The sequence below is a fragment of the Arvicola amphibius genome, chromosome 5 (assembly GCF_903992535.2).
Source record: "Arvicola amphibius chromosome 5, mArvAmp1.2, whole genome shotgun sequence".
Lineage (NCBI taxonomy): Eukaryota > Metazoa > Chordata > Mammalia > Rodentia > Cricetidae > Arvicola > Arvicola amphibius.
In genome coordinates this window covers 12,817,909-12,844,570 of record NC_052051.1, presented here as the reverse complement: position 1 = coordinate 12,844,570, position 26,662 = coordinate 12,817,909, and the positions used below count along the sequence as shown (strand labels likewise).

General features: G+C 49.4%; 1 protein-coding gene across 22 annotated transcripts in view; it reads right to left on the bottom strand.

Moving 5' to 3' along the window:
- Window positions 1-26,662, bottom strand: part of Zmynd8 (zinc finger MYND-type containing 8) — a 97,143-nt gene that overhangs the window by 29,843 nt on the left and 40,638 nt on the right. For all 22 annotated transcript variants that reach the window (XM_038329440.1, XM_038329443.1, XM_038329425.1 and 19 more), the window contains 8 exons: window positions 25,254-25,367; window positions 22,217-22,309; window positions 21,041-21,128; window positions 19,455-19,510; window positions 16,804-16,881; window positions 14,637-14,752; window positions 9,196-9,677; window positions 3,283-3,423 (listed from right to left, as the gene is read on the bottom strand). In XM_038329440.1, coding sequence (XP_038185368.1) covers window positions 3,283-3,423; window positions 9,196-9,677; window positions 14,637-14,752; window positions 16,804-16,881; window positions 19,455-19,510; window positions 21,041-21,128; window positions 22,217-22,309; window positions 25,254-25,367 — 1,168 coding nt within the window. The remainder of the gene's footprint in view (window positions 1-3,282; window positions 3,424-9,195; window positions 9,678-14,636; window positions 14,753-16,803; window positions 16,882-19,454; window positions 19,511-21,040; window positions 21,129-22,216; window positions 22,310-25,253; window positions 25,368-26,662) is intronic.

Genomic DNA, 26,662 nt, shown 5'->3' with positions numbered 1-26,662 from the left:
CTTAAGCCAAACAATCTGGGAGTGCTGGCTAGATTTGAACTCTTGCCTCTCCTTTGTGGGGAGAAAGCAGCAAGCAGTCTCCCTCATCGCAGGGAGGTGCACCACCACCCTTCTATACCGGGAGTAACTCCAGCTCCCTGCTCGCTGCCAGCATTTTGAACGTTTCAGACATAAAGACAGATCCAGCTATAAATGGAAACCAGGGAGGAAAAATAGCCAGTCTAGAGACAGAAAGGCATAGTCCTCCCTGTCTGCAAGGGAGCATGAAGACGAGCAACTTCACAGGGCAACTTGGCAACTACCTCCAAATGTCAAGCCCACGAGGCCTCTGGCCCTCCCTTTCATTCTTGTGGATTTCCCTCCTGCGTGGGCAGGAATGTCTTCATCACAGCTATTTTCAGTAGCGAACGGATAACAACCTCGCGTCCATTCGGATGGATGGAGGCTCCAGATTACCCACAACTAGGGTTAGGATAAACACATGCTAAACCCAGCAGAGGCAGATTCCTATGTTGGCATCAACAGACAGCCTCTTCTAAGGAAAGGAAGCCAGGGGTACAGCCAAGGAGCCTTAGTGTGGGGAAGAAGGGACAGAATGGGAACGTGAATACAGACATGCCTGACGTCCTCTGCATTGCCACTGATGACAAAGGGCTCAGGAAAGTCACAGAGGTAGGGTGACTGCCCTACTGGGATAGTAAAAGCCCTAGCCCCAGCCTCACCCCCAGTCAAGGACACCCACATTCTAGAGAACAAATATTGCCTCAGAACCGAGAACCAAAGGTACAGACACATAGAGGAGATGGAAACCAGGGGACAGTGTCAACTAGGGGAAAGGGAAGAAGAGGGAGGTGCCAGCAGCGCTAAGGACAAACACACAAGGCTTTGTCAAGAGTGCCAACCAGCTGGGCCGCTCCTTTCCCTCGGTGATGAAGAGAAAAGGCAGGAGGGTCAAAAGTTCAAGGCCTGCCTTGGTTTCAGGTCAGGCTATATGAATACCTGTCTCAAAAAACTAAACAAAAGAAAAGGCCCAGCAAAAGAACTAAACAATCAAAGGCACCCATCACCAAACCTAACAATCTGCATTCTGGCCCTCGGACCTGAATGGTGGAGAGAACAACTCCCCAAGCTAGTAGGGAGAGAGATGCCCTTAATCCCAGCACTCAAGAGACAGAAGCGGGCAGAGGTCGAGGCCGGTCAAGGCTACACGGAGAGAAATAAAATAATGCACTCCAAATTTGGAGTCAAACCCAGCCAATCGCTGGCCTGCCTCACAGTTGTCTAGTGTGGCTTCCTCCCTGAGCTCTTTTTAATAGAGGCCTGCTTTTTGGACAATAATCTCACCATCAGCCTCCAGCACTCGGGATCACATGTCACACGGGCAGACGACTAATACAGCTCTGCCCTTCAACCTTCCCACCCACAGACCACAGACCATGCTCTCCTGGATCCCCAGCAGAAACTCTCACTGTGAGATTGAGATTCCACCCCAGGAACCCATGCGTGTACCCAATGTTCTCGCCCCCACAGGCTAAGATGAGACGTGTACCCCAGAAGGAGCTATGGGGGAAGATGGGACAGAAATCATGGCATCCCGGGAGCCACCTTTGTGCCACCCACCCATCAAGCCAAGCGTCAAAGACCCACGGTATCGCTAGGATGCCCAGGGGCCCCCTGGTGCACAGAAGGAGCTGTTCTTGCCAGGCATGACTGGCAGAGAGGAAATGTCACTGTGAGAACGCCTCTGCTCAGCGCTTCTGTTCAGAGCATGCAGGTGGGAGGCAGCCCCCAAAAAAGAAACCACATTTCCTAGAACAAATGTCCCCAAGACAGCAAGTAGCTCCCTTCTGAATCAGCTGGTGGTTCTGGGTGGAATCTTAGAAGGACCTTGACTGTCCCCCAGCCAGGCTGCAAATGGGTGACAAAGAGGATTGCCCCTGTCACCCCGGGAACCCACACCACCTATCAGGTGGCATGTGCCTGGGGGATGCCATGAACTCACAGTTCTGCACACTGGTGGTCTCCTTCCCCCCAGGAAATACTCTGTCCCAAGTTCACTGGAGCATCAACCCCCTCCTCCTGCTCCCCTCGCTCTACCTTTTACTGGTCCATACCTGCTCCAGGGGCCGAGGGCACCTGCTCCTTCTGAACACTCTAACCCCAGCTCTCAACCTCGAGATCCACTGGGGCTGTGGGTCTCTGTGCCAAGGTCCTCAATAGGAACGGACACTTAGTTGCACCTCCAGCCTCCAACCACAAGGTGGCAGCATTCCATTACTCAGCAAAACATGGAAGCTACAGGCCCATGTCAGTCTATTTTATAGGCGCCCCCACCAGGAATCTCACGTTTTTTGCCCCTTGCTGCCTGGGATGTATGCTGGCCACCCTAAGTTACACAGAAAATTAACAGCAAGCTAGGACTACAGGGGTTGATCCGATCCTCCCCTCTCCCACCTCTGTCTCACACCACACCAACTGGAGCCAGGTCCAATGGCATATGCCTATAACCAACACTTGAGAGGTAACGGTCTCTTGAGATCCAGGGCAGGCCTGAGCTACAAGAAGGGCAAGTTCAAGGGCACCTGCACTACAAAGTCAAAACCTTGTCACAAAAAGCCAAGGGGCTGCAGATGTAGCTCAGAAATACTGCTCAGCTATCATGCACAAAGAACTAGGCCTGACGTCTAACGAGGCAAAGAAACAAAATAGTCAATGGAAGGCCAGTGGGCATAAAAGCCAGTAATTCAGGAGGTGAAAATTAACATAAAAAAAAAAAGCCAGAGAGATGGCTCAGGAGTTAAGGGTACCAGCTCTGCTAACAGATCCTGGTTAGGTTCCCAGCACTGACATGGCGACTTCCAGCCATCTGTAACTCTAGTTCGAGGGGACCCTGATGCCTTCTGGCCTCTACAGGAACTGGGCTACCATACTCATAAAACAGTAAGTAGAAGAATTAAGGATACTATCAGCATACCCAGCCAGAAATGGTAAGACTCACGAAACTTGGCATCAGTCACGTGTATTTTCACAGGAGGAAACTGGTTTACACGGATCACTTGTAAACACAGGCCCAGGATAATTTGTGGGAAAACACCTTTGCATGCCAACAGGCCTCTCAGGAAAACCTTCGCCCTGTTCCTTCCTCCAGCTCACCCCTCACCTCCGATTCACCGAAGCTCTTACAGTTTCAATGGCCAAGAACCGCTCACAGGAGGGCAAAGTGTAGAAGCAGCCACTGCCACCAAACACACGCACACACGCGCGCACACACACGCCACTGACCCAGGTTCAGGTTCAAGATGCTCCCAGTGGTAGAGGTCTTGTCTGTCTTCGTCATGATGGGTGTTGGTGCTTGCGGAGAGAAAGGCTTCGGGCTGCCAGACAGACTCCCTGCTTGCCCCGTCTTTGTGGAGGCTGGGGAAGCTGGAAAAGCATGTCATGGTTAGAAGCCAGCTTCACAAATCAGTAAAGCAGCAAAGCTCACAGGTTCTGGGTTGAGGGCAGGAGAGGAGGCACAAGGTGTTCTTCAAGGGTGCCCTGGATAAGATCCAGTAGGGAGAGTCACCATGAACTGCCAGCAAAGGGCTGTCACCAAACAAGAGGGTGACTGAGCCAGGTAGCCTGTTAAACACAAAGCAGCTAAATTACCCCTGAAATGCCTTGGCCCATTCATGGGTATAAATCTCAGTGACTAGAGCAAGCCCCTCTGACACCAAGACCATAGGCCAGATCCAGGCATTAGAGGGAATCTGAGGAGCTCCCCAGCAGTCTACATGTGCCACCGGCCAAGCCCTAGGGAGTTCTAGCCCCTGGCTCAAGGTTTCTCAGGATGCTCAAAAGAAAGCTGGGTACCAGATGACGGGAGGAAGAGGGGTGTTGGCAAGTTGTTGTCTTCTTTGTGAGGCTCAAATTCCTACAGGAAGGACAGACCATGAACCAAATGTCTGAGACTTTTAAACTTACTTCAAATGGTTTCTTTCACTGGTTAAACAAGCAGAACAAAGGCCAAATGTTTTAGAGGGGTTAACAGCTTCCTAAGAACCCACCCAGTCACCTGGCGGTGGTGCCACACGCCTTTAATCCCAGCACTTGGGAGGCAGGGGTGGGCGGATTTCTGTAAACCAGCCTGGTCTACAAGTGGGCTAGTTCTAGGACAGGCTCCAAAGCTACAGAAAAACCCTGTCTCGAAAAACAAACAAACAAAAGAAACCCACCCAGTCCAGACCTGTTTATCCTCACACATTTTTGGGACCGCCCAGTGTGGCTCCTGGACCCTAAAAACAGCAGACTGGTCATTGACCTGAAGTGAGATGATTTGGTCCCGACAAGAAGGCATGAATGGTCCACAAGGGCAGGAAGCTAGACACCGCCAGAGATTATAAAAACGTAGGCCAGGTATGGTGTTTCTGTAATCCCAGCAGTGAGAAGCAGATGCAGAAAGATCAGGAGTTCAAGACTCTGATCAGCGATATGGCAGGTTGCAAGCCAGCCAACACTGCACAGCCAGACGCATCTGAGGAAGAAGAAAGCTCCTGCATTTGGCTGGGTAGGTAAGACTCCAGCTCTAGAACTTGGGGGGTACATGTGAGTCCAGGTGCCCACTGAGCCTATAAGGCATTGGGTCCCTCAGAACTTGAATGCTGGGAATCAAAACTTGCATCCTCAGCAAGTGTAGGATGCACTCTTACCCCACCCCCCAGCAACCTCCAGCTCTGCGATTTAAGAGCATGGGAAAGACTAGAGAGACTTGGATTCAATCAGAGGTGGGCTTTTAGGGTTCAAATCCCAGCCCCTGCTGACTTTAGACAAGGTGACTGCCTGCAGGTCCCTTGGAGAGAAGGACAGGGACGCCAGCCTGGACACAGGGATGAATAAAGCACCTACACTTACCTACCTATAGTGAGGACTGAGTCTAAGAAGCCACTGTGTCGAGGGCACCAGGCATTCAGTAAGTGTGGCGTCAGCACTCACTGGTGGCATCAACTTCCTATTTCCTTGCTAGACTTTGGTTTCTCCATGCACCATCCTCACCAGCACATGCTGGGCAACACATGCTGGCATCTAGTTAGAGAACCCAGATGCCACTAAATATCCTACAAGACATGGGAAAATCCCCACCATGAACTATCACCTGAAAGATAAAGAAGTGGCTCAGCGGTTAAGAACGCTTGCTGTTCTTACAGAGGACGCAGGTTCAATTTCCGTCACCCACACTGATCACAGCCATTTTTAATTCTAGTTCCGGAGAATCCAGAACTCTTCTGGCCTATGCAGGCAAGCACCAATACATCTGTAACTCCAGTTCTTTGGGATCTGATACCCTTTTCTGGCTTCCATGGGCAAGGCATGTACATGGTACACTTGTAATATACCTACATGCGTGGAAGCAAGATATTCATGGCCATAAATAAGAAATTAGCATCTCGTCTCAAATGTCTCTCCTGAGCTGAGAGACCTATATCTGAACCAAGGAGCACATGAGGAAATCCTTTCCCACCTCTGGAGATGGGACAGGAATAACAATTAGATGCATGTCCACTGTCAGCAGGCCAGTGCTCAACAGACATTAAAAATTATTTGAGGGTGAAGTTTTATACATATTAAATCCATTTTACCAGAAGGAGCTGCAGACTGCCTGGCCTAGCAACCAGGCAGGCAGCCTTCCTTTCCCTGCGGCCTGTTGCTGGGGTAATCACTATTACTTCCATAGTATCGGAACAAACAGAAGTGGAGTGCTTGTTATACGAAGAACTGAGAAGAAACGAGCCATGTGTACATGTATGTGCATGTTTGTAGGGCAGGACACGTGTACACATTTTGTGTGCAAGCATGTGGTGTTCAGAGTTTGTTTGTTTGTCTTTTGAGACAGGGCATCATTAGCCTAGAACTCCCCCAAAACAGGCTAGGCCGGCTGGTGGGAGGCTTAGGGACCCACCCTGATCTGCCCCACACTGGGATTACAGACGTGCACCACCCTGCCTGACATTCAATCAGGTCCCCAGCTCATAAGACAATCAACAGACATCTTGCCAGCCGCAAGTGAGTCATTTTCAAGTGTGCATTACCAACAAACTCACCACTACAAGAATTCTTTAAAAAATTTCACTCACAAGCAGGGGTGGGGGAGGAGAGACGAAGGACTGGAACCTGATGCCCTCTGGCCTCTACAGGCAATAAGCATGCATGTGGTATACAGACATACATGTAGGCAAAACACCCAGACACACACAATAAAGCCAGTCTAGTCTATATAGCGAGTTCCAGGCCGGTCAGGGTTACAGAGTAGACCCTGACCCAGTCTCAAAAATAAAGCAAAAGGCAAAGTATGGTTAAAGCTGCAGGCGACCAGAGGACACCAGTCTGCATGTGATGAAAATCTCAGGTAAAGCAACTGTTTCCTAATTCTGTAGATAGAGTTGCAAGTACATTGGCTGGGGCATCTATCACAGCAACAGAAGCAAGCTAGAGGACAGGGACACTTGCATGTACACGAAATGAACCAGTACATTGTTGCCATTATATATATTTGAGGTGTCTCTTGTTGGAGCAGCAATCTTGCCATTCTGCATTTGCATCAAGAATCAGCTCACAAGAAGCCCTTGCCGCTCTGGTTCAGTCAGGGTTTGGGGACCTTCAAGTCATACACCACTCATGAATCTAAGTAGCCCTTAACAAAATAAAAACCCAGAATGCTAGCATGCACCTCCAATCAAAAGGCCAAATGCCTGGGGCCACCAAGATGGCTCAGCTGGTACAGGCACTTGCCCCCAAGCCTGATGACCTGAGTTTCATTCTTAGGTCCCATGTAGTGGCGAAAGCTGACTCCCCTGACCTCCACACAAGTGCCATAGATACGCATGCATGCACACATACACACGCACACACAAATATTCTGTGAATGCCATCTGGGCAGGCATTCCACACCAATGCACATGAGCAGACACAGCGGGTCATGATGAGACAGAACTCTGCTTTTCATTGCCCTCACCACCTGTCAAACACACTCCGCTCCCTTCATGACTTTGAATAAGTGCCTGAGGTTCAACTTAATAGCTGCTTAGGAGAGCTGGTCATGGGGAGGGAGGGTTAGCAGGGACTTAAGTATTTGTCACGGACAGCTATGTCATGGCAACTACTGATTTCACAATAAGACAGAGTCCGTGAAAACACTCTCCCTTCTCCCTGGCAGCAACCTATGGTGGAATGCCAAGAAGACCAAAGCACCATTAGCTCAGAAGAGTTTGCAGGCTCAGGACAGTACCAGAGCACGCTTGAACTTTTTCACTGAGGTCTGTATGAAGCCCAGTCTGTCCAAGTGGCCTGTATAAACGGGTGCAGTGGAGGTAGAAACCACTTGGAGGCAGCAGAAGCCAGGGCTATGGCAGCTCCAGGCTCCCTGCTGAGCGGAGGCCTCTGCTTAGAAAGTCTTATCTGCTTCTAGGCTGAGGTACTGGGTCTCCCAAAGGAAAAAGCGGCCAGGCCAGTGAGACGGGGCTTGCCACAGGCAGAGGCTCTTGCCATTGAGCCTGACAACTGGAGGTCAAGCCCTTGAACCCACACAGTGGAAACAAAGACCTGACCTCTGCAAGCTGCCCTCTGATCCTCACATGAAACATGCATACACACACATGCTCACACTCATGCACACCTTTAATCCCAGCACTAGGGAGACCGGCAGGCAGAGCACTGTGGGTTTAAGGACAGCTGAGAATACAGGATGAGACCCTGTCACAAAAAGAAAGAATACCACAAGGCGCTAAATTCTCATGCTTAGGTGTGCTCCATCACAGCACAACTGGGACACTCTGGCTTCTGAAAGCTGCTTACATGGCTTTTCACTCTATGCCAGGGTAGACTTTTCTGGCATTCTGGACGGGCCCCAGCCTGATGGCAACTGTCCCTGACTGGAGGGGTCTACGTGAATGTGTATATCCTCTTCTCCCTCCACTAGCTTCTACCTTCCCACATCACTGCTAACAGCCGAGGGCAGGAGGGAGCAGTGGCAGGGAGTAAGCCTGCTTCGTGGCCTGGCAGGCAGGTTTGCCACCTTAACAAGGGTCTATGGGCCCAATCTGTTCCCCGTGTGGCCTGCTATTTAAGCAGGTTATTTAGCACGGGGAGGGAGGGGGCACAAAAAAACTCAATAGCTATTCCCCCCAATATATGCATTTAAGCCTGTGCACCACCTACATGCCTGATGTCCAAGAAGGTCACAAGAGAACATCAGTTTCTGAACGAGAGTTACATGTGGTTACAGAGTGGCCACGTGGATGAAGGGAACTGAATCCAGCTCCCCACCAAGAACAACCAATTCAATAGTTCTTAATCATACACTTATAGGAAAGTCAGGCTTCAGTTTTCACCAACCAACATCAATAAAGTTTTATTGAAACTCAGCTACCAATGTCCATAGCTACAGCCATGACCAAAATACAGAAAAAACATCCGCTGTGGGCCCCCCACAGGAATGGGTGCAATTTGCAAGAGCCAAACAATCCTGAATATCACCCCTTCTTTTTTGAGGGTTTTGGTTGGTTTTGAGACAAGCTCTTCTGTAGTCAACAGACTCCTGATCCTCTTGCCTCTACCTCCCAAATGCTCCCCACCTAGCAATGCGCTCTCACACCCAGTCTGCTTTATTTTATATGGCCGCCTTTCAGGATTAGCAAGTATCTCAAACATGATGGGATGAGAGGGTTGTGTATTTTTAGGATAGGGACTTTGAAAAGTCTCAATGAACAAGGAATGTTGCCCCAAAGCTTTATGTCACGTACACCAGCCCAAGGAAGACAGACACTAAATGAAACACAAGCTTATATAAAACGCTGTTTGTTGAAATGTGGGGCTTGCACACGAACACACTTTTTATTGCGCTCTAACTTTAAACCAATGTTTTAAAAGAGCAACTGTGGTGGGCACACTTGTAATCCCAGCACTTGAAGATGGTGGCAGAGGATCAATCCAAGAGGCCTTGAGCCCTAGCAATGACCTTCAGGAATTCAAGATCCAACTCCACCCCGTAGGAATGACCTTTGGAAATACTTTCCTCATGTCTGGGATCCGGTTATTCATTTACCAAGTCCATCACTGTACCCCATGATGGCTGTGATGGCCTGCTTGTACATATGGGTGAGGCACCCAAGAACCAGAGTGCACCCAACAGCCTCCTACCCCACTCTCCCAACTGGGGCTGACCTGTGCTCTTATCAAGGAAGTCCATGGACTCTTCACTTGCGCTGAAGTGGCTGGATGGGGCCTTCTTCTCGGGGTCCTGCTCCAAGTCGGAGCCCGTGTGCACGGAAGAGTTCGTACTGGTTGGGGAGCGTGGCATGTCGGACAGGGAGATCCTGCGGCCTGCGCCCCCGCTCAGAAGGGGCTTGCTCAGGAGGATCTTGGGGGATGCTGTCATGTCAAAATTGAGCTTCACCTTCTCCTGTTTGTCTGTCTTAGCAGTGCCAGCGCTGGGGTTGCTGGGATCGAGCAGCATTTGGTACTGGCTATTGGGGGTGTATGGCGTCCTGAACGGGGAATAATTAAAAACCCCAAACTTCCTCCGTATATTCTCCACGTAAACTTCCATCTCTTGCATGGCGCTGTTGAAGATACTTTTAGTCTTTTTCACAGAAAAGGGGATTTCTTTAGACATGAGGTAGCAATTATTGATGGGGACCCAGGCTCTAGGAGGGCAAAAGAGAGAGACTGAGTCAGCTTCACTCATTTCCAAGATTGTTCATTTTTAATTTTCTTAATGCAAACCAAATTAGCCTGGCGGGCGCTTGCCAAGATTCTTAAATGTGGGTTCTCCTTTTAAAATAAAAGGCATGTTTTGAATGGTTAATGAATGATCCACTTCACAGAGGTATTAGGGATGGAATGCGAACAACAAAACTTAGCCAGGATGTGAAAGCGCTCCACACACTTGGCCATCTTAATCTGTCAGGCACACAATGGAGGCCTTCAAGATGGCTCAGCAGGTGAAGGCACTGCTGCGAAGCCTAAGGCAGGCCCTGCTCGGCAGAACCGCCGTGAGCCACCTCCCTTGAGTCGTCTTTTGGCCTCCACACATGCGCTGTGGTGCTCGCGCGCGCGCGCGCACACACACACACACATAAAGAAGTAAACAAATGAGTGTTAAAAACCAGAAATAAAAGGAGCGACAATCCCTTCGGTTTTCTGCTGTTTCAGAGGAGGAAAAACCAGTCAGAGTCCTCCACAACACATCTGAAGAGGGCATAGTTCCTGGATCTTGCTCAGCTGAACATGGACCTCCTTTCTGGTTTGTTTTTTTAAATTGCAGTTCCAAATGGGACTGTCCTTTATAAGTTCCTATTCCTAGAAGGAGGTACAAATTTCAGATTGATCTGAGTGTCTCAAATCTCACTATGGAGTCCAGGTTGGCCTGCAACTCAGAATCTTCCTGCCTCCGCCTCCTGAGTTCCACGCCACACCTGGCAGCATGTGAGAAAATTACCATGGAGAAAACTCTTTATAAAAAGTAGTCTTTGAGACCAGCCTGGTCTACAAGAGCTAGTTCCAGGACAGGCTCCAAAGCCACAGAGAAACCCTGTCTCGAAAAACCAAAAAAAAAAAAAAAAGTAGTCTTTGGCTTTGGGGTGGACACGCTCCACCTGCTGCATTTCTCCTCTGTCGACCCCCCACACTCCAGTAAGTTTTGCAGAGACCCCCCGAAACCAAAAGCAGTGAGGTGCTTTTCCAGAATCAGCACCCCCACCCTACCCCATGACTGCAGTAGGACTGAGAGCACCCAGCCATGCTCCTGTGGACTGGGGACACCAGAACATCTTGTTAATTGTGCACTCCTGGCTCCACAGTCTCAACCTCATTCAAATACTTTTCCATGGAGACAAGGAATTCTAGGGTGCCTGGACCTCAAACCTAAGTCTAGCATAAAGCCATGGGATGTGGGGAGAGCTGGGGGAAAGAAGCGACGTGCTCCAGTAAGAGGCACAGTTGCCCGGCTATATCCACAGCGCCCACACAGGACTATGGACCCAGCCCTCCCTGGGCTTTCTTCTACAGCATTTTATACCACCTCAACAGCTGGCACTGAATTCCTACACCTGAAGAGGAAATGTTGCATGAGAAAGGAGGCCTGAGCAAAGTTCAGCAAAAGCCTGGCTGCAAGTGAGAACCCCCAAACACACAGCTGATCTCAGGGTGCTAGAAGTGCTAGGGACACATTCCTGCCGGGACCTGAAGACTCTCATGTCTAAGCAGGAGAAACAAGGCTGAGCAGAAGTCAAACAGAAGCAGGATGAGGCAGGGCTCGGGGCTAGGTGAGGCAGAAGTGAGAGCCACCAGAGTCCCCAGGGCTGCCCCAGTATTTTCCGCCTAGGAGAACAGAACTCCAACAAAGCAAACTCAACAGTCCTGAGTCAGCACCAAGGGCTTCCCAGTCAGGGACCACAGGCCCAAGGCCCTTGCCCTGTCTGGGCCACAACTACCTCCCACCCCCTACTCTATTTCTAAAAGCCTTAAGGGGCCCAGGCAAGAATAAGCTTTTTGCTTAAAAGGAAAAGAGATTTTCCTCAGCACAGAAGGCCTCCTCAGGCAGGAGCCACAGAACTCCTGGGAAGGAATTGAGTGACCCTGAGTAAGGTATTACCCTCTTTGGGCCTCAGTTTTCTCTCCAGGAAGACTGAGGTGAAAGCAGCAACTTCAAGGAGTAGGGAAATGTCTGATGTCTGGGGACAGGGGTATGTGCCTGCAACCCCAGCTCTCAGGATGCTGAGGCAGAAGGAGCAAAATCAAAGACTAGCCTGGCTACACAAGGATCCCCTCCTCAATTGTACAGTAGGTACATGAAGGCTAACGGGTATTTTTCTTAAGGTTTAGCAATCATTTGGCATAAGAATTTCTATAGTTTTAGATAATGGTACATGTATCTAAAATCAATCAAACAATTCTTTTAAAAGATAAAAAGCATCCCGGGCGTGGTAGCTCACACCTTTAATTCCAACACTGGAGAGGCAGAGGCAGGGCAGGCCTCTGACTTTCAGGCCAGCCTGTCTACAGGACAACCAGGGCTTCACAGAGAAACCCTGTCCCGAAAGGGAAAAAGGCAGAAAAGCGCACAGAGGGAGTCTTCAGGGTGTCCCGTGACTGCCGCCAGAGCCTCCATGGGTCATTCTCCAGCCAATCAACCTGACAATCTGAATGCTCACCATTGTATGCCTAGGCTTCTGCTTTTGCCCCCCACTCCCCCAGTGAAGTGAGCATTCTAAGAACGACAGCTGCCTGTTGTGTGACTCCTATGGGTCCCTATACCACAATTTCCCCACATCTTAGCAAAGCAGGCTGTAGATGGGCCTTCCTGGGTTGGTTGTCTAGGGTTGGGTATGGTGGCACAAGCATTTAATCCCAGGCAGAGGCAGGTGGATCTCTCTGAGTTCAAGGCCAGCCTGATCGTCAGAGTGAGTTCAAGGATAGCCACGGATGTTCTACAGAGAAACCCTATCTAGAAGGGGATGGGGTGGGGGGAGTTCCTGTCTGGAAACCAAGAATTCATTCCCCTGGGGAGACTGCACATCAGCTCCCGGGAACAGGAAAACCCTGGGCCTCCAAAGTGTTGGTACCATGGCACTGTGGACTGTCCACACATCCGCAGCAGGGCCACCTTGCCCAAAGTAAGCACACCAGGTAAGCACAGGCCAGTAGAGGAAACAACAAAACACTGCAGATGCCAAGAAGGATCCTGATCTTGCAAGAGAACCGGAAAGGCCTGGCTCTCAGCCAAGACCAAGGGATACACTGTATACATACATCTAAGGCAATAGCCTTAGCACTGAGTACAAGCAATGCCGTGTCCCCAAGGACACCTTCATTGGCAGGCTGGCAGGACTGACACAGTAGAAGGAACAGAGCCACTCTGTGGGTCTAGGACCATTTGGTAAATGAGGACACGCTGCTGTGCCACACACTAATGCACACCCCTGGAGATGACTCCACAATGCTGCCCCATAAAAGAACCTTAAACTATTAGGAGGCAGAGGCAAGTGGATCTCTGTGAGTTTGAGGCCAGCCTGGTCTACAAGAGCTAGTTCCAGGACAGGCACCAATGCTACACGGAGAAACCCTGTCTCGAAAAACCAAAAAACAAACAAGCAAACAAAGCTATGAACACAAAGGCTCTGTGATGAGATGTGGAGGGCACAGCCAGTCACCAACTCCGCCTGCTATGGGAACAAAAAGCAAACTCTTGCTCTCCTCTACCCCGGTTCAAATCACAGGCCCAGCCCTTCCAGAGCTCCGCCCCTCCAGCTGTCAGCCGTTACCTCACACCCAGCGTTTCCTACAGCTGAGAGAGAGCTAGCCTAGCAGCTCACTTGGACAAGTATCCACCTGCCAGCAATTGGGCTGCAGCCCGAGGAAGCAAATTCCTTCAAATGAAGGAATGCTAAAGTTCAGGACAGGACGGGATCAGGAGGGCCTGGGGATGGAGCTGACTTGGTAGAGGGCTTGGCTAGCAAACAGGAAGCCTTGGGTTCTCTCAAGGAGTATGCCTGGAAGTCCAGCACTCAAGCAGAAGAAGGAAGACCAGGAGCCCAGAGTCACCTTCCAATATAAAACATATTGAGAGTAGCCTGAGCTACATGAGCCCGACACTCACCCCAGAAAAAGCCCGAGGAGGGAGTCAAAACTAAAGTGTGATACCCAAAGCCAGTACCACCTCAGTGAGACAAGGGACCTGCTGGGATTTCTGTAAGAAACTAAATCTCTCTAATTTTTTTCTCCTTTGATTTGTAAATCAATCAAAAATTGACAGAGTAAGCACTATTTGTGATGCTGGTATCAACAAAAAAAATGTCTATTCTGTGTGGGACACACTTTAACTCCTATGCACTCAATCCTACATCGTCCCAGCGGGGACAGGTTCTGAAGGCACCCTTGATTCCCGCAATCCTGAGTGACATGCTGAAAGGGGACGCGTTAAGCAGCACCTCTGGTTACCCACAGTTCGCAGGCAGGCGGGGCGCCAAAGCAATGGGAGCCGCTCTTAGCTGGAATGACTCCATAACTCCATTCAGCCTGTGCGGAAAGGAAAGGGGAGGAAGGGGAGGGTGGAGAGGCTGGGAGGGAGGGTTCACACCTGTCAAAACATCATCATCCCCATCCCCCCCATCATTTCCCATTTTAGATATGGAGAAAAGGGGAGGGAACTAGTCCATCTAGCGCTAAGAGAACCATTTAGTGGCAATCTAGGAAACTACCTCCGGTCCCTAAAAAGCATTACTTTTAAAAGGAATTTGCACAGGTTTAATCCACTCCAGAAGACAAAATAAATAACTGCACATAAACAGCAGCACTTCTCTCGGTCATGGAACTCATTCCGAAGCCAGATCCATCGACACAACCGTGGAGGCGAGATTCTTTCCCGAGACTCCTAAAGGGCTGGACTGAAGCCCTCCCCTCACTGGGCTTAACACAGAACCATGAAATGTTTTTTGCAACACCAGTTGTTGTGACAATAAATAAAACAACAGCCAATCATAACGAATAAAAGGTAGAATTTGTGTTTTGAAAACAGCAAAAATAACAGCAAGCTGGCTCCGCCACCTTTGATATCTGATGTAAATTCCCAGGGTTCCACCTGGAGTCTGTTTTTAAATTCCCACCTGTCATGTTGTCCAAAGAAACGGGCATCAACCTGCCCATCTTTGTCCCTCAGAGCTTTCGCTGGCCAGAATGGGAACCCTTTCAGTTTGGCCCAGACCAGAGGGTGCGGATTGCTCTAGAAGAAGAACAAAATGCAGAGTTGGCATTATACTTGGCAGCAGGACACACATGAAAGTCAAGGTAAAGTGAACACAGGGAGACAGGCTCTGCTGAGTAGGTTTCTGTCAACTAGGCACAAGCTAGAATCATTTGGGGAGGTGGACTACTATAAGTGAGAAAAGGCCTCCATCAGATTGGCCTGTAGCAAAGCTGTGGGGCATTTTCTTGATTAATGGCAGATATGGTAGGGTTCTGGCCCCTGGTAGATGGTGCCATCCCTGGGCTGGCGGTCCCGGGTTCTATAAGAAAGCAGGCTGAGCAGGCCAGTAGACAGCACCTCTCCACTGCTTCTACTTTGGGTCCTGCTATGACGAACCTAGATGATGCTTTTTTGGGGGGGGGTGTTCAAGACAGGGTTTCTCTGCAGCTTTAGAGCCTGTCCTGGAGCTTGCTCTTGTAGACCAGGCTGGTCTCGAACTCACAGAGATCCGCCTGCCTCTGCCTCCCGAGTGCTGGGATTAAAGGCGTGCGCCACCACCGCCTGGCTAGATGATGCTTTAAGAAGAAATAAACCCTTTCCTTGCCAAGCTGATTTTGGCCATGGTGTTTTCACAGTGATTAGAAGGCAAAACAGCATGAGTCATACACAAAACGGCACAGCTGCCAGCAGGGCCCTCACACAGGTGCTCGCTGGCAGGTGTGCAGCCTCACAGAGCGGAGGGCTTTAACAGCTGAAAGTGAGCCTGGCAAGGTGGCACTCGCCTATAGTCCCGCCACTCAGGAAGAAGAGACAGGCAGATGTCTGAGTTCCAGGACAGTCAGGGCTACACAAAGAAACCCTGACTTATTTCTTTTTTTTTTTTTTTTAAATTTTATTTATTTATTTATTATGTATACAATATTCTGTCTGTGTGTATGCCTGCATGCCAGAAGAGGGCACCAGACCCCATTAGAGATGGTTGTGAGCCACCATGTGGTTGCTGGGAATCAAACTCAGGACCTTTGGAAGAGCAGGCAATGCTCTTAACCTCTGAGCCATCTCTCCAGCCCCCCTGACTTATTTCTTAAAAAAATGTTGAAACAGTGAAAAGAATCAGGTTCGGATCCTGGCTCTGCTCGTTACCGCAGTGACCATGCATGAGCAAATGCACTTCTTTTGGCACCACAGAAACAGTCAACACCTATTCTGTGCTGTTTGGAGAAAGTGTAGAGCTATGCAGGAGTCGCTCATCTGCCGGGGACTCCCCAGGGCTGTGGCTGAGCTGGTGTTTATCTCCAGAGGCTCAGAAACCTGAGCTGTGTGTTAACTGTCGCTTGTCCAGTCTTGCCCTCTCCAACCCTCCGCCCTGCCTCTCTCATGTATACTCACTCCACCCCGCAACCTGCATCTCTGTAAAACAGTGGTTCTCAATCTGTGGGTCATGACCCCTTTGGGGAGTCACATGGCCCTTTCACAGGGGCCACCTAAGGCCATCAGAAAACATAGATATTTACATTAGGATTCATAACAGTAGCAAAATTACAGCTATGAAGTGGCAACAAAATAATTTTATGGTTGGGGGTCACCACAACATGAGGCACTGTATTAAAGGGTCCCAGCGTTAGGAAGGTTGAGAACCACTGCTTAAAATAAACATACATTGATCCAATCAATGCCCAACACTGTAAGAGAAACAAAGTCCATGAGGGTAACTTTGTACCTCTCTGGAGACACTGAGACAATCCTTCAGGGACGCATGTCCAAAGGTCTTCAAACAGACTGAACCAGATTTACGAATGACACAGAAAACTGCAGGCATGATTCTGACGTCCTGTGACCTGCATCCCACTAGCCACATCCCACTTTTGAGTCAACCTAGTTACCAGGATGCTGAACTCTGGGACAAAACAGTTCAGCCCAAGAGGTTTGCCCAAGCCCAATTAGCTCCATTCTGCCCTGACTTTTACAGATCATTTTATAAAATTTCACAACCTCATCTCATGAATCCCCGAAGAGGGCCCTCTTGGTATAGCCACCGAAGGCACCAGAGTTACAGCAATGAATTAAAGGGATCGAGTCCAACTTACACAGGGTTCACAGAACCAGTTGTCTCGCTTTTGGCAAGCAGCAAGATAGCACTCTGGACATACTTCAATTTCATTCATCTGTAAGGCAAAAACACATTAGAGCGTGGAGCCCCAGAGACGGCCTCACGGCTGGCAGCCCTCAGGAAGTCCCTGGTAGCTAAGTGCTTGTACTTTGATTTCAAGGTCAGATTTTCTTCTTTGGGTTTTTCTCTTGCATTAGGGGGCAGGGAGATAGCAACAGAATCTTGCCAGGTAGCCCAGGCTGGCCTCAACGTGATCAAAAGATCCTTCTGCCTCAGCTTCCCAGATGCTGGGAACGAGAGGTTCACAATGGTGCACACAGCACAGTTTGCTTTCTGGTGAGTGAGTGAGTGAGTGTGTGTGTGTGTGTGTGTGTGTGTTTATAGAGAGAGAGGAAGGGAGGGAGAGGGAGGGAGAGGGAGGGAGGGAGAAAGGGAGGGAGGGAAGGGAGTCTTGCCTGAATACGTATGTGCACTTTGCCTGGTATCCTTAGAAGCTAAACTGAGAAATTAACAAAAAACTTCAATAACTGCTAGGCTCCATCCAGGCCACGAGCAATCTGACCTCCGCCCACCTACAGAATCGCAGCTGGACCAATTTTGTCTGGAATCTCTGCTTTCCACCTCCCCCATTTCCCCGCTCAGTCTCTACATCACTGTCAACCATGACCGCGTCACACACTTTTTGTGACGCACTAATGACAACCAGAACATTCAACCACACAGTAGCTGTCCCCTCCTTTGTAAGATGGTACCTTCGGGTAAGTGGACAGCAGGCTTAGAACCAATGGCCTCAACCTGAAGTCGCAGTCTGCCTGGCACTAGTCCAGAGGCTTCAGACAAACATCGCTCATGCCTCTGGGCCTGCACCTCTTCCTAGGCAATCACGGATGATGAATAACACAGAATCTACACAGCAGTAAACTCCACAGACTTAGTACACGTCATCTAGACGTCCCGGGCCATCTATAGTCAGTCGCTCCACCTTGACCACAACCAGACCCGCCTAAGCCGCCCACACCTGGGAACTCACTTACTCCTCATAAGTGGGACAAGGACGGACTACTGTCATCTCGTTTTAAAGTATGGAGTAGAGAGATGAAGCCCTCAAAATTCAAGTAACCTACCCCAGAGATCACAGTCGCAGAGAGATAGGGCAGGGATTTGAACCCAGGCAGCAGATCTCTAAAGCCTCACCACACTCAATGGCTATTAGCTCCTAGTATCGGTGGTCTTGTATTTCTCTCTGCTTCCCACCACCATGCAGGACGCAGGCATGGAACAGGTGCTCTGCTACATCTTCATCTTGTAACCCACATCCATCCCGTCCCCATCCTGAGCCAGCTTAACTGGAGACGGAAGGAACTGAATGAGCGGGGATGCGCCTCCTCACGCGCAACTCGTTCTAGTCCAAAGTGAGTTCCGTCACAATTCGCTAACAGCGTAATGCAGACAGGAACGACAGTGACATGCTGCTTGCTGTCCCACGCTCACATGGAAGAAATATGCATATATACACTTTTTAAATTTAAACAGGCATGCGAGGAAGCTCAGCACGTGCTGCACTTGCTAACAACCCAAGTTCTGTTCCCAGCACCACCTCAGGAAGTCTGAAACCACATGTTAACTCCAGTTCGAAGGGAATTGCCCTCCGGCCCCCCCTCAGACATCTGTACACCCGTGATTTACATAAATACACAGGTACCCATACCCACATAAATAAAAATAAATAGGGAGCTGGAGAGATGGCTCAGCAGTTAAAACCACTGACTGCTCTTCCAGAGGACTCAGGTTCAATTCCCAGCACCCACATGGCAGCCAACTGTCTGTAATTCCAAGATCTGACACCCTCACAGAGCCATACCTGCAGGCAAAAACGAATGCACGTAAAATAAAAAACTTTTATTAATAAATAGATAAACCTTTTGATAAGGTGTCAGGAAGAACACACACTGCCATACAGATCCAGCTACAGCCATTCTGGAAAGCAGTCAGGAAAGAGCCACCAACTAGCAAAGCCATCCAGTCTCTTGACCATAGCACACATTGTTATCTATTAATTTCATGCTGAGAACCACACAATCAGGTTGGGGCTGCACCATCATGGCCAGGCCATGTGACAGGAGCGGTGGCACCTTTACTCCTGGCACTAGGGAGGCAGAGGCCAGCCTGATCTACATAGCAAGTTCAAAGTTAGCCTGGGCTATATGACAAGACCCTATTTAAAAAAAAAAAGAGGAAGAGACAGACACTTTATAAGCTTGTTCCCCTTAGCTCAAATCTACAAACCCCTGTAAAAGGAATGAATGACTCCATGGACCGACTCAACCCCTCAATCCCAATTGTGGAGGCGAAAGGCAAAGCTGAGAAACTGACAGCAGAGAAAACTCAGGATTCCCTGTACTTGCCACAGCTTCGGGCTAAATCTCCTCCCACCCAACCCCTTTAGATCATAGCTGAACTAGCCGGCTCCTGGACCACTGGGGGCCCCTCTTCCCTATTTTCCCATACTTGAAGAGACAAGAGGCTGTACACAACTCAGTGAATGCAGAAGTCACTGTAACCACCCACTGGGCTGCCCTGGGCCTCAGAGACACTGGCACCGACACCAGGAAGGCAGGGCACACATACCTCATGCTCACAAATCTTGATGACGACTTTTGCTATTTGTGTCAACTTGTGATTTCCTAAGGAAGAAGGAAACTGGATTATTTCAAAGGCAAACAGCAAGCCACCTGCCTTGGGATTACACTTGCATTAGAAATATTTTAACCTATTCCCTCCACCCCCGCAAATATTCATCATTTAAAGACTTAGAAAAAAAAAGCAAGCTTCAGATACTGATTCAAATTACTAACTTTTCTATCAAGGACCAAGTTTTGTTATCGTATTACAATTGGGTAGTTGGTGTGGAATTCCCTATAGATGAGGTTAATATTTCAAAGTACTCTGACATTCTAAAGGCTATAATTAGCAGAAAGGAGCCTTATTTAACCCTATAATCTCAGAACACAATGCAAAAAGGAAACAGAGTATCTAAGACTCCACCAGTAGCTGTGTAGAAAAACAGACGGAGAAGATTCTCACTTACTTAATGGCTAAGCATCAGGAGGAGTCCCTTCCTTTTAGCTAATGATGTGAGCATCTGGTCCAGAGCTAACGCCAGGCCTTTTTCCTTTGCACTAAAGCAGAGGTCAAGACGGCCAAAGGACTGCGTTCTCTCTGCCCTAATAGTATTTCCAGAAACTGTAAATTTGTTGGTCCGAGGAGATGGCTCAGCCAGTATATGCGAGCCCCAAAAGCATAAGGACTCAACAGCCAGGCATTCTAGCCTAACTGGCTATCTCCAGACCCGGGAAGACACCATTCCAGCAGACAAGCATTAACCAAGGTAGGTGGTACCTGAGGTGGAACCTGGGATAGACACTTCAGGCCTCTCCCATGTGCACGCACACAGGTGCACGCCCACCCACACACATGCGCCTACAAAAATATTCACTATCCGAACCTACACACACAGCTAGGAACTAAATAAGCAGCAGTGCACAGGAAAAACCCATAATGGCCACCGTAAGCATCCCTGTCCTCCACTCGCCCACTCCACTGGCCTTCCTAGCTGGAGCAGGTGTTAAGCTCATCCACGGGAGCCCAAGCACGTTTGTCTGATCTGATCATCAGGGCTCGGTATCAGGTGCACTCCCGGTTTGTTCTGCAAGCGTTTTGAGACACAGCCCCTCACTGAACCTGAAGTTCACCGATCCGAGGGCTCTGGCCAGCCTCCAGGGAGAGTCCCCTGCCTCTACCCCACACACACACACAGCTAGGGTGACAAACACCTGTGGTGACACCTGGCTTTCTTATGGGCACTGGAAATGGAAGCCCAGATCCTCACTTTGCTGACTAATCTATGTTCTCAGCCACCTAAGCCTGGTGTTATTTCCAGAATTCTTTTCCATTACATGTATGGGGGAGAGGTGTACACGTGAACACAGATAGCCGCAGAGGACAGAAGAGAGCTGATCCCTTGAGCTGGAGCTACGGGCAGTGTCGCATGGCCCGGCACGGGTGCTGGAAAACAAACGGTCGGGAAGAGCAACAGACGTTGCTAGGCAGTGCCATCCCTCCAGTCCATGACACCTGACTGATCTCAACAAAGGACAGGAGACCGTACCACCTCGAAGCACACTCTCTTCCTTGGGAACCTCCAAGCTACTCACCCCCGTTATAAATAATGCAGTTGTGAAGGATCCACTTGGCATCAGCCAGGAAGGCTTCTGTGCAGCCGTACATCTTCTTTTTTGCATTCTGGGGAGAGAAGCCAGAGAGCAGCGTGACTACAGGCAGCAGGGCTAACACCCGGGTCCCCTACGCCTGTCACAGAAGCCATCGGCCGGATTAATCGGTGCTCTCTGACTCGTTTCCCAGAATGCTATTGGGTCCAAGATCTATAACCCTATAAAATGCACCCAAGAGTCAGCACAATGACTGGAAGACTCTCATCTTGAAAATGATGCCATTTATTCAGCAGCGTCAGCCAATGAAGACAACAGTTCATGGAGCTGAGTATCACTACTAATAAAGTCACCGTGGTGTCACAGGCCTCTCACAACAAGCCAGTGAGGTACTTTGGACAACGTGACGGCACCTAAGCCCCGCCTGAAGCTAGAATCCAACCCTGTCATTTTCTACTGCTTTCTCTTTCCAGCATACCATAAGGGTCTACAGAGTTTCCCAAAGTAAATGTCATCTACTGTTTTGGGGTTTTTTTGGGGGGGGGGATTATTAACACAGACACTATGACATCATGTTCTACTTTATGGATGCCTTTGTTTTCTTACAGAATTGGGGATCAAAGGCAAGGCCCTGCACAGGTGAAGTCATGCCAGCCCCAGCCCTACCATACTTAGCTGCTGAGCTGGGAAATCTGCATGAGGGTTGTCTGCTCAAGCAAACGCTTCAAGTGTGATTTTCACCATGGAATTTTAGCAAAGCTCTTCGGGCATTAGAGAAACAGCCTGATGGGCAAAGGGAATTCAGTTCTAAGAAGCCCCTTTACTGCTAATCCGGAGGTTTCCAAACACGTCATTCTCTCTCCTTCCTGCTGCTCTCATTAGCGCCTCCGAAAGGGGAAGTGAGAAGCCAATCAATCAAGTCACTAATTCCCCCAAGCTGGGGCTACCGCCTGTGCAGCTCAACAATCCCCCCCCCCCCCCCCCGCGATCCCCAGGAGGAGGACACAGAGGAAGGGCATGGAAGGCAGAGTACTATCCGAATGAAACAGAGCGGGATAGCATCAAGAACTAATCTAACTGGAGCCTGGACAGGGAACAGGAGGAGCCTCAGCCGTCTCGGCACCTGTGCTACCTCGGCCAGGCCCTGTGATGGAGGCCAACCTTTTCCAATGTACAAAGGTCCATGGGGTGGAAAATGTATTCTGCATAGTCGGGATGCTGCTCCAAGGGAACGGGCTTCTGGAAAGCGTCTGTCTGTAAGACAAAGAGACATGCGCACAGGCAAAAACCATCACTGCTATGAAGACCACCCCTGGAAAGCAAAGGATGCTGAAAACCAGACAAGCTTTCACAGCTCCAGAAATAACCACACAAGATGACCTCGAAAAGCTCAAGGTGACCCATCTGCTAACTCCACCCACTCACAGAGTCCTGGGCCCGGGTGAAAGTGTCTGGCTTTGTTATTTGTTCTGACTTTTGTGCGTAGCCTCTGCCTTCTTCCATTAGGGTTGACAATCACAACACTGTCACCCACTTTAGGCCTCTAAAGGACACTTTCTGTGCGGTCCACACCCCAGCACAAGCTGACTTGAGGAGAAAATGATACTGACTCACTAAAAGAATGTCCCCTAAATGTGACCATAGGGTGTGACCTGGGGGAAAACCTACAAGTGAGATTCTGTTCCTCTCTCAAGCAGCCAGGCTGAGCAAGTTTTTGATCTTGACCCACTTAAGACATTAGCTCAAGGGGCAATGTCCATGGCAGGAATTAAATTCCCAATTTAAATATGCTAAAAAGAGGTGCTGGAGAGATGGCTCTGTTTTAAGCCTGCTTGTCCTCCACCAGAGAACTCCAGTTTGGATCCCAGCACCCACACTGGGCAGCTCCAGGGGATCTGATGCCCTCGTCTGGCCTCCATGGGCACCTGCACACAAGTAGGGTTCACACATGTATGCACATATGCACACACAAACCTTTAAAGAAATAAAAGCACTGAAAGATTTGGCTGAACACTAAAACTTATACTCAAGCAAGGCAAGTGAGAAGCTCTCCCAGCGACACTGGCCCACTGTCACCTAGCGTGAAGGCCAAGAACACACACAGACAGACAGACAGACACACACATACACACACACGAGCCCTGGATAACTTGACAACATGTACAGAAACTAGAAAGATGGCTCAGTGGTTAAGAGCACCGGCTGCTCTTGCAGAGAACCCAGGTTCTGGTCCCAGCACCCACACAATGGCTCACAAGTATCTCTAACTCCAGTTCCAAAGACTTCTGAGCTCGAACGTCAGGCACACGTGGTGCACATACAGGCAAAAACTCATGCACATAAAACTAAGTAAATCTCTTTAAGATATACCATGCACCAAGCAGAGGTGCCACACGCCTCGGTAGGCAGAGGCAGGTGGATCTCTGAGGCCAGCCTGGTCTACAAAGCCAGTTTCAGGCAGCCACACTGTTATACAGAGACACCCAGCTGGGAAAAACAAAAACCCCACAAAGTTGGGTTGGGGCTGCAGCACAGTGGTAGAGCATGAAAAAGGCTCTGGGTTTAATCACCAGTATCCCTTGCCTGGGTTTAATCACCAGTATCCCTTGCCTCCCCTGAAAAAAAGACAACATCTCTTCTGAGTTGTCTGGTCTAGATGACCCTTTTATATAGATGGGTCTTTAGCAGACACAGTTTAAAGAACTAAAAGAACCAGAAGGAACATCTCATCACATTCAACCAAAATAATATTAATAATATTAATAATAATAATAATAATGGCTGCTTTTGTTCCGCTTCTGTTTTTCGTGTTAGCACATTTATTTAGTGTATGCGTGTGAGCACAGACACGTGAGGATATGTGTTTGAGCACAGACATGTGCGGGTATGTGCGTGGAACTTGGAGGACAATGTGGGGAACTGGTTCTCTACTACCATCCGGAGTCTGGGGAACGAACCGTGGGCAGCAGACTTGACAGCAAGTATCTCTACCTACTGGGCCACTCAATGGCCACGTTTGTTCGTTTGAAAGAGGTTTAACGGGTGAGCCCTAAGACTCCACATTTCTGTGAACTTAGAAAACAAACTCAAAGGAATTTCACTGGGTGCTTTTGTACAAACAGAAGGGGAACCCCACCCAAATTTTCCTTGAATTCATCTGTCTTCAGAAGAGGGCGCCAGACCTCATTACAGATGGCTGTGAGCCACCATGTGGTTGCTGGGAATTGAACTCAGGACCTTTGGAAGAGCAGGCAATGCTCTTAACCGCTAAGCCATCTCTCCAGCCCTCCTTGAATTCATCTGAAAAATGCAGTAAGGATTCATTTTAGTGTCTTGAGAAAATGGGGGGAGGGTTTCTGTAGGCTAAGACTGAAACTTGTTTAGGAGACCAAAGTAGCAATGAACTTCTGCGGAGATTATAGGCATGTGCCACTAAGACTGGGTCTAAATATTACTTTTTAAAACACAGATATAGACTGGGTGCTGGTGGCACATGACTTTAATCCCAGCACTAGGGAGGCAGAGGCAGGTGGATCTCTGTAAGTTTGAGGCCAGCCTGGTCAACAGAGAGAGTTCCAGGACAGGCTCCAAAACTACACAGAGACACCACGTCTCAAAAAAACAAAAACAAAAACAAAAACAAAAAAAGACATATATATTTTGGGGATGGGGATGGATGATAGAGGTCTTGACCACAAGAAAAATCAAACAAGGTATTTTCTGACATTTTCCTGAAACCGTCATGGTCAACACCACCCGCGGCAGCGCTGTCACGACAGGGGCTCTCGGGGTGCTGCTGCAAAGGTGCATCCTCAAATGTGGCAGTCCATCTCTCCCCACTGTTCAAACAGAAGAGATCAAACTTCGCCCCACTTGCTGAAGGGCAGCATCGCCCAGCTTGGCGAGCTCACTGGCTCAGTCTCACTAGGGTGAGCGAGCGGTAACTTTGCTCTCAGGAACATCCCGTGTGGGGAGGAACAGAGGCCCTCCTTGTGACTTTGACCCCATCCTACTAGCAACTGTCTCCTGACTAAACTCTTCCCGGATAGTGTCTTATGTCTGGATATACAGGAAGGCCCCAAGGGTATGTCAGTGTGCCTGAACAGCAAGGCCACCAAGGAACACGTAGGGCATGGAAGGAACAAAACAGAAGCCACTGTCGCCATTATGCTGACAGCAGCGGGAATAGTCCTCTTACCCCTGGCTGCTTCATTTTCTGAATGGCAAACTTGAGCAGGTAGGACAGCTGTTCAATGGTCAGCATCGTCATGGCTTTGCTCTGTGTCTCGATGCATTCTGCTACTGTAATCTTCTACAAGTCAAAAAATCACACACACACACAGGTCTGTTAGGGGGAAAACACATCACGGCCAATGCATCTGTTCTCCTTCTAGTTTTGTTAATGCACTCAGAGGTAGATGCAGTTCCCGTCTGAGAACGGCAATCCACATACGCTGCATCAGGAAAGGATTCAGACTCGAGAAGACGTGATCTGGGACCTGGCAAGGTAGCAAATTGCAACCTTTGCGTATTAAGAACTGAATATGAGCCAGGAGGTGGTGGCGCACACCTTTAATCGCAGCACTCGGGAGGCAGAGGCAGGATCTCTGGGAGTTTGAGGCCAGCCTGGCCTACAGAGTCAGTTCCAGTCTCGAAAAACCAGCCACCCCTCCAAAAAATTGAATTTGAAAAGAAAGGCCACAGAGAGTAGATGGAGGGAATTGCAACACAGAAGGCGAGCTCACATCCACTGTCACATCCTCTGGGGGCCTTGAGCTACGGATGAGCAGGTGGCTAGCGTGGCCGTTCTCAAGGATGCTGCTGATGCAGGGGAATGGAGCTCACTGTAGAGGAATTAAGGGAAGGGGGATCAGCTAATGAGAAACACGCCTCGTTCTCCATGCCCAAGGACAAGAACCCACTGAGGGCATCCTACAAGAGGCAACCTCTCCTTTGTCCTTTCCTTCTTTGAAAACCATCTTAGTAATGTAGACCAGGCTGGCCTAGAACTCACTCTGTAGACCAGGCTGGCCTCAAACTCACAGAGAACCACCTACCTCTGCTTCCCAAGAGCTGGGATTAATTAAAGGTGTGCACCACCATATCCAGGCTTCCTGGTTCTTTCTCTTTCCCGATTCTATTCCTTACCTTTCTTTCTTCTTTTCCTTCCTTCCTTCCTTCCCCTCCCATTCTCTTCTCTCTTTGGAGAAAAAAAAAATCTCGCTATGTAGCCCAGGCTGGCTTCAAACTCCTAATCTTCCTGCCTCAGCCTCCCAAGTGGGCTTTCAAACATGTGCCACCACACCCAGCTCAGAATGGTCATCTCGGAAAGGACATTCCTATTGAAGAAAGTCAAGCGGAACCAGAGTGCCACAGAAGCCTCAGACAGATCTTGGGGACTCTGAGGGTAACGTGGCAGCAACAAAAAAAAAAAAAAAAAATAGCAAACCCTAAACTGTCGGGACTCTTGTGGCCTCTCTGTGGAAGGAGAGCGGAGACATCTCCTCCAGCTAATTTGGAACCAGTTCCCATCTGTCACAGCTCTGGGGCCGACCTTCCAGTGAACTCCCAGTGTGGTCGGTTGTCAAGAAAAGGGCCACACAGAGA